At 38.9% G+C, this 8,459-nt stretch overlaps 1 protein-coding gene across 1 annotated transcript; it reads left to right on the top strand.

Moving 5' to 3' along the window:
* The first annotated feature begins 3,945 nt into the window (after positions 1 to 3,945).
* On the top strand, positions 3,946 to 8,158 carry BRS3 (bombesin receptor subtype 3). The gene is made up of 3 exons (XM_003940738.2): positions 3,946 to 4,379; positions 5,958 to 6,309; positions 7,745 to 8,158. Exons 1-3 carry the CDS (start codon positions 3,946 to 3,948, stop codon positions 8,156 to 8,158), a joined length of 1,200 nt encoding a protein of 399 aa, XP_003940787.1.
* Positions 8,159 to 8,459: the final 301 nt, after the last annotated feature.

Raw genomic sequence — 8,459 nt, 5'->3', positions numbered from 1 at the left:
CGAAAACCATATGATTATCTCACTAGATGCAGAGAAGACCTTCGACAAAATTCAACAGCCCTTTATACTAAAACTTCTCAATAAACTAGATATCAATGGAACATATCTCAAAATAATAAAAGCTATTTATGACAAACCCACAGTCCATATCATACTGAATGGGCAAAAATTGGAAGCATTCCTTCTTTGAAAGCTGGCACTAGATAAGGATGCTCTCTCTCACCACTCTTATTCAATATAGTATTGGAAGTTCTAGCCAGAGCACTCAGGTAGGAAAGAAATAAAGGGCATTCAATTAGGAAAGGAGGAAGTCAAATTGTCTCTATTTGCAGACCACATGATTGTATATTTAGAAGACCCCATCATCCCAGCCAAAAATCTCCTTAAACTGATAAGCAACTTCAGCAAAGTCTCAGGATATAAAATCAATGTGCAGAAATCACAAGCATTCCTATACACCAATAACAGACTAGCAGAGAGCCAAATCAAGAGCGAACTCCCATTCACAGTTGCTACAAGGAGAATAAAATATGTAGGAATACAACTAACAAAAGATGTAAAGGACCTCTTCAAGGAGAACTACAAAACACTGCTCAAGGAAATAAGAGAGGACACAAACAGATGGAAAAACATTCCATGCTCACAGTTAGGAAGAATCAATATTGTGAAAATGGCCATACTGCCCAAAGTAATGTATAGATTCAATGCTATCCCCATCAAGCTACCTGTGACCCTCTTCACAGAACTGTAAAAACTACCTTAAACTTCATATGGAACCAAAAGAGAGCCTGCATAGGCAAGACAATCCTAAGCAAAAAGAACAAAGCTGGAGGCATCATGCTACCAGACTTCAAACTATAGCACAAGGCTACAGTAATCAAAATAGCATGGTACTGGTACCAAAGCAGAAATATAGACTAATAGAACAGAATGGAGTCCTCAGAAGCAATGCCACACATCTACAACCATCTGATCTTTGACAAACCTGATAAAAACAAGCAATGAGAAAAGGATTCCCTGCTTAATAAATGGTGTTGGGAAAACTGGCTAACCATGTGCAGAAAAAAGAAAATGGACCCCTTGTGACACCTTACACTAAAATCAACTCCAGTTGGATTAAAGACCTAAACGTAAGACCTAACACCATAAACACCCTAGAAGAAAACCTAGGCAAAACCATTCAGGACATAGGCATAGGAAAGGACATCATGACTAAAACACCAAAAGCATTGGCAACAAAAGCCAAAATAGACAAATGAGATCTAAGTACACTTCAGAGCTTCTGTACAGAAAAAAAAAAAAAAATCATTAGAGTGAACTAATGGGAAAAAAATTTTGCAATTTACCCATCTGACAAAGGGCTAATATCCAGAATCAACAAAGAACTAAAACAGATTTACAAGAAAACAAACAAACAAACCCATTCAAAAGTGGGCAAATGACATGAACAGACACTTTTCAAAAGAAGACATATATGAGGCCAGCAAATGGATGAAAAAATGCTCATCATCACTGGTCATTAGAGAAATGCAAATCAAACCACATTGAGATACCATCTCACACCAGTTAGAATGGCAATCATTAAAAAATCTGGAGACAACAGATGCTGGAGAGGATGTGGAAAAATAGGAACACTTTTACACTGTTGGTGGGAGCATAAATTAGTTCAAACACTGTGGAAGACAGTGTGGTGATTCCTCAATGACCTAGAAATAGAAATTCCATTTGACCCAGCAATCCCACTACTGGGTATATATCCAAGGGATATATCATTCTATTATAAAGACACATGCACACATATGTTCATTGTGGCACTGTTTACAATAGCAAAGACCTGGAACCAACCCAAATGCCCATTGAGGATAGACTAGACAAGGAAAATGTTACACATAAACACCATGGAATACTATGCAGCCATAAAAAACGATGAGTTCATGTCATTTGTAGGGACATGGATGAATCTGGAAACCATCATTCTCAGCAAACTGACACAAGAACAGAAAATCAAACACCACATATTCTCACTCATAAGCGGGTGTTGAACAATGAGAACACATGGACACAGGGAAGGGAGCATCACACACTGGGGTCTGTTGGGGGGTACTTGGGGAAGGACAGTGGTGGGTAGGGATGTTGGGGAGGGATAACATGGGAGAAATGCCAGATATAGGCGACAAGGGTGTGGAGGCAGCAAACCACATTGCCATGTATGTACTTATGCAACAATCCTGCATGATTTGCACATGTACCCCAGAACCTAAAGTACAATACAAAAATTAATTAATTAAGAATAATATTTTTTTAAAGTATAAAGAACAAGCTTTGTTCCTCCCCCTGTACATTAGCTAGCCAAATACTTTTCTCTTTTTCATTTCACTCCCCAAACTACTTTCTAATACGGCTAGATTTATAAACACCTCACTACACAGTTTCTAGCTGAGAGATTATGCATTGCATTTGATAATTTCAGAGAATATTTCTTAGCAGCTTCAATTACTAACTGCACTCCAACTGCTAGCTTTCTGCTCCCAGACAGTGCTCCCACCACAAATACATACATATAAAGCACATGTTTATGTTTTCTGTAAAAAGTAGCTTCTCTGGCTGGTACTGAGGTATCTGCCTTACATGTGTATTTCTTTCAGTTGATGTAAACATCACCTACATACCCATCATCCCTGGAGTCATCTATGGCATTTCTTCATTTACAAATGATGACTTTCATTCTGAAAAGTTCTTTTGTGTCAGGACCTTGAGCAGTGATGTTCTATATTGTTTTGTTTTGGAATAAGGCTAGTTAGGTTCACTTTAACCATTTCTAGAGAGAAAAATCCTAAACTGCCCTTTAAAAAAAAGCATGGCATTAAAACAGACAAACAGTAAAGGTGTTTTTATTAGGACATTTAGAGACAAAGCAACTGGTGGTGTGCCTGGATTTTTCATCTCTTAAAGGCTGTTTTGGCAGGAAGCGGTTGTTCACAACTGTAATCCCAGCACTTTGGGAGGTCCAGGTGGGAGGATCGCCTGAGGTCAGGAGTTCAAGACCAGCCTGGCCAACATGGTGAAACCCTGTCTCTACTGAAAATACAAAACTAGCCAGGTTTGGTGGCAGGCACCTGTAATTTCAGCTACTCGGGAGGCTGAGGCAGGAGAATTGAACCCGGAATGTGGAGGTTGCAGTGAGCCGAGATCGCACTACTGCACTCCAACCTGGGCAACAGAGCAAGACTCCTTCTCAAAGAAAAGGTTGTTTTGATATTGTACAACACACCTGGATAATGTGCAAAGTTGGGAGTTACCATGTGGCAGAGCTAGGTATTAAGCCCAAGTGACCTGAATTATCACTCCTTGGAGGTGACATCAACCCTGTCAAAGTGTAAATCACTTGTTCTTTCACCATATCTCTGATACCAAATTTTGAGGAGTGGGTTCAAGGTTGTGCTTCAGGGGACACCTACACTTATTTATCATGTAAAAGAAAATGCACTAGACTACCATGTGATTGCAGGGGGATAAATAGGCTTTTTCTAAAAAAAAATTGACAAAACCTATATGGACCATCCTGGGTAGATATGAGAACAGGGTGATTCTAATAATCAATAAGATGATTTAATAAGGTCTAGTTAGTCCCAAGAGTCCCCAGCAGGGAAGAATAAGCAACTGCAGAGCATTTCCCCAGCCTCCTCCCTCCCCTTATGACAGGACACGCCAATGAAACCCCACCTCCTACTCTAGAGTGCCAGGTCGGTAACTGTTTAGCCAAGCATGCTGGGAGACACACAGAACTGAAGGAAAGGAGTATCTGGATGACTTAGATTTTCTTCCCATTCTGTTCTGCTCTGTTCTCCTAATGCCATCTCGTTACTAGACGTAGGCATTAGACGTGACAATCAACTGCATTTCAACTGAGAGGAAGAAATATTAAAGACACAGTCTTCAGAAGGAATGGCTCAAAGGCAGCCTCAGTCACCTAATCAGACTTTAATTTCAATCACAAATGACACAGAATCATCAAGCTCTGTGGTTTCTAACGATAACACAAATAAAGGACGGAGCGGGGACAACTCTCCAGGAATAGAAGCATTGTGTGCCATCTACATTACTTATGCTGTGATCATTTCAGTGGGCATCCTTGGAAATGCTATTCTCATCAAAGTCTTTTTCAAGACCAAATCCATGCAAACAGTTCCAAATATTTTCATCACCAGCCTGGCTTTTGGAGATCTTTTACTTCTGGTAACTTGTGTGCCAGTGGATGCAACCCACTACCTTGCAGGAGGATGGCTGTTCGGAAGAATCGGTTGTAAGGTGCTCTCTTTCATCCGGCTCACTTCTGTTGGTGTGTCGGTGTTCACGTTAACAATTCTCAGCGCTGACAGGTGAGTTTCTTTTCTCTGTTATATTTGCTAGGATGTGAAATTGGGCAAAAAAAAAAAAGGAAAGCTTGTATTTGGCATTTACTGGCTACTATTCTGCTTTTCTCACACTCTGTAATATGTATGTGAGATTAGAAAATCTGGTGGCATTTAAAATAAAAGTTAGTGTAAGAGTGTTAAAATTTCTGTGTTAGTACAGAGTAGAAGTTGAAATTGCATGCTTTAGGGGTAATTTATTCTTATTGTTTGCTCAAAAGAATACTGAACGGGGTTTTTATTTTTCCCCAGATTATTAAGTAAACCAAATTGTTCCAGGTGTAAAAGAAAAAAAATTCATGCTTTATACATTAGTGCAGCCTAGTGGTGCAATATAGTCAACATGAAAACCAGCATAGGTGTAAAATTGACCACATATGCATTACTGTATTTCGGAAAAGTGGTAAAAAGATACAGGCATCTGATTTATTTGAAATTTATCAAATTAGCTAATGGCAGAGAAACGGTGAGATTTTCAGCTCCCTGGTAACTTAGTGTAATGTCATCACTTCATTCTACTTGTTTTCTCTATAGGCATTTCAGTGACATTACCGTTTCCAGAGAAATAAATTAATCCTGGGTGACTTTTAGAGCTCTGTGGAGTGAGTGTGTGAGATCCTCTTGCAGTCAGGGTGTTCAGATTCTGTGTTAGGATATTTTCAGTCCAAGTCTTCTGTTTTTCTGTGTTCCTACTATAGAATGACAACTGTGAAAACATAAAAAAAATTTGAGGCTCCAAATGTTAAAAGTGATGCTTTAAAATGCCTTCAAGAAGCCTATAAGTAATCGATGTCTGGCAGTACCAGAAAGAATAGCTTCTTCAGATTTTAGAATCTGAGAGGGGGAAAACCTTTCCCTGTGTCTTTTTTGGATTTTTGCTTTGACTGGTTTTATATTCTATTTGAGGGCAGACTGGCTTAATGATTGTAGATTTTAAGGTGGATTTGATTGAATGAAGAGGCATCTCTGTACCGGCACAGGACTTCTGATTGCAACTTCACTTTGCCCTAAATCTTTCCACTGATCAGCTTTGGCACTGAATTAACACGTATAAATGGGGAAGAAATTAATCCTTTCCTCTTTACCATATAAACCATTGGAATTCTTTTCTAGGAAGGTTGATAACTGTTCACTCATGAAGAAAGGAAAATTAATTCAATTTAACATCAGTCACTTATACAAAAGGAACTCTTTTAGAACACTTAAGGTAATGCACAGATGGTGAATTACTCTCAATCACACATGAAATCATACTGATAAATGTTTATTTGTCTTAAATAGAGAGTCTATACATAAAATTATAAAACTGCAAATCTGGAATATCTCATAGGAGTGAATAATGGAAAAGGTGATTAGCATAAATAAAAATATTGGGATGTACTATGTGCATTTAAAACCATAGCCAGTTCTAGTTGGTTAATATTGACTTGGTTATACACGTATGCAAGGACGGTAGAACTGGATGACCACTAAGGTCACTTTAACCCTCCAATTTGGTAACTTTGACATTTATTTGGACCTTTGCCTCTGATTATGTGTTTCTAGATACAAGGCGGTTGTGAAGCCACTCGAGCGACAGCCCCCCAATGCCATCCTGAAGACTTGCATAAAAGCTGGCTGCGTCTGGATCGTGTCTATGATATTTGCTGTACCTGAGGCTATATTTTCAAATGTATACACGTTTCGAGATCCCAACAAAAATATGACATTTGAATCATGTACCTCTTATCCTGTCTCTAAGAAGCTCTTGCAAGAAATACATTCTCTGCTGTGCTTCTTAGTGTTCTACATTATTCCACTCTCTATTATCTCTGTCTATTACTCTTTGATTGCTAGGACCCTTTACAAAAGCACCCTGAACATACCTACTGAGGAACAAAGACACGCCCGCAAGCAGGTATGTATTAAGCATTACTCATGCAAGTCTAGGCTGAATTTAGAAGTGAAGTCCCTACTTTTGCACAGTGAGCAACTGTGTATCCTCCTGTGTATAAATGCAACAGCAGTATAGTATTTTTGTTATAAGGATAGGCTGCAGTTTGATTCCCAGCTGTATCACATACTAGCTGAGTAATCTTGAGCAAGTTACCTAACCTTTCTGAGCCTCACTTTCCTCATCTGTAAAATGAAGATGATTACTAGATGATATATATGAAATGCTTAGATGCAGAATATTTCAATAAACAGTAGGACTACTACTGTTAGGGAGGGGACAATTGAAGTTTGAGAGTAATCAAAAATTTTTACCCCATGGAATAGTGGGGAACATTGTGTAAGATGACACTATGAAGAAAAGCATCTTTTGTTTTAGAAAGTGTAATAGAATAAAAATGTATAGCACGTAGAACTGGCAAGAATCCATAACACTATTCAATGCAAACCACTTACACACAGATGAGCAAACTGAGGTGGGAGGGAGGGGGGAAGAGTGGAATGCCAGTAGCATGAGAACACAGTGATTCACAGAAACTTGATTAAGACCATTGCAAGAGCCAGGTGTGCCCTCCTCTCATAAATATGGACAGGATAAAAGGGACATTGCCAAAACATATTTGATTAAAAATATTTTTTCTAACTACTGGGGAAGGGGGAGAGATGATTCCATTTACCTCTTGATCAGTATTTCTGAGTTAGTCCATTCAGTTAGTTTAACAATAGTGCTCATGAGACTGAAGTTGCATATTTAATGCCCATGTGAACTAGTTACCTTTGCTCTATTTGTGACCACGGGCTATATATTTACCTAACAGCTCATTTCTCTTACTAATAGATGTAGGTAGGATTATCTTCACACATGAAGGACAACACATTTTGGGTTTATTTCTTTGACTACATGGTTAGAATTCCTATAGAGTAAAAACAATTTTACATACCAGCTTGGCAACTTTCATAGACCTGAAAAGAATATTCTGATCTAGTCAGCTTCTGCTTATGCAGTGAAAGAAGTTTTGTATAGTGTCTTATCTGTTTTTAATTACACTAAATTTTGGAGAATTCCACAGCATTCTTTGAGTTAACTGGAGACATCCTAGAGTACCTCGAAATTAGCGGGGAGGGTGTCTCTGAATGAGAGTTAATAAGTCCAAAATCTGGGGTTACTATGCCAATTGACTTGCGGTGTATATAGTCACAGGCTGACTTCCTGCACATCCCAGCCACTTAGCATACAAATGCATGTTCATAGGGAAACCAGCTGTAATTAACTGTAAATTTCTATGTAAATTTAGAGAATTCAAAAAAAATCTCCGACAGCTAAATGATTTCTCTCTCTCTTTCATTCCTTTTTTTTTTTTTTTTTTTTTTTTTTTTTGCTACGTTTCTTCCCCTTGTAGATTGAATCCCGGAAGAGAATTGCCAAAACGGTATTGGTGTTGGTGGCTCTGTTTGCCCTCTGCTGGTTGCCAAATCACCTCCTGTACCTCTACCATTCATTTACTCCTCAAACCTATGTAGACCCCTCTGCCATGCATTTCCTTCTCACCATTTTCTCTCGGATTCTGGCTTTCAGCAATTCTTGCGTAAACCCCTTTGCTCTCTACTGGCTGAGCAAAACCTTCCAGGAGCATTTTAAAGCTCAGCTGTTCTGTTGCAAGGTGGAGCAGCCTGAGCCTCCTGTGGCTGACACCTCTCTTATCACCCTGACTGTGACGGGAAGGGTCCCGGGCTCTGGGAGCACACAGGTGCCTGAAATTAGTGTGACCTCCTTCCCTGGGTATAGTGTGAAAAAGGCAGAGGACAGAGTCTAGCTTTTCAATGAAAAATGATGTTTCTCTTCCCAACGTGTGTATCCGACTCTAAGGTGTATCATGTCCAGATTTTTGTTGTTTGAGAATTGTGTTGAAATCTTAGGAGTGAAGGATCCCTGTAAGTAAAAGACAAACCATTACTTTCTTCAAAGTACAAATCAGTAATATTATCGGGCTTTCTAAATAAAATGAAGCCCCACTAAGTGCAGAAAGACAAGTTTACATATGCCAGCAAATTGTAAGGGAGGTCGAATAGGAAGGAAGGTATAATAAACAAGATGAAACTTAAAAGTCTAATTTG

Source organism: Saimiri boliviensis, chromosome X, assembly GCF_048565385.1.
Source record: "Saimiri boliviensis isolate mSaiBol1 chromosome X, mSaiBol1.pri, whole genome shotgun sequence".
NCBI lineage: Eukaryota > Metazoa > Chordata > Mammalia > Primates > Cebidae > Saimiri > Saimiri boliviensis.
This window is presented reverse-complemented; position numbering and strand designations above follow the sequence as displayed.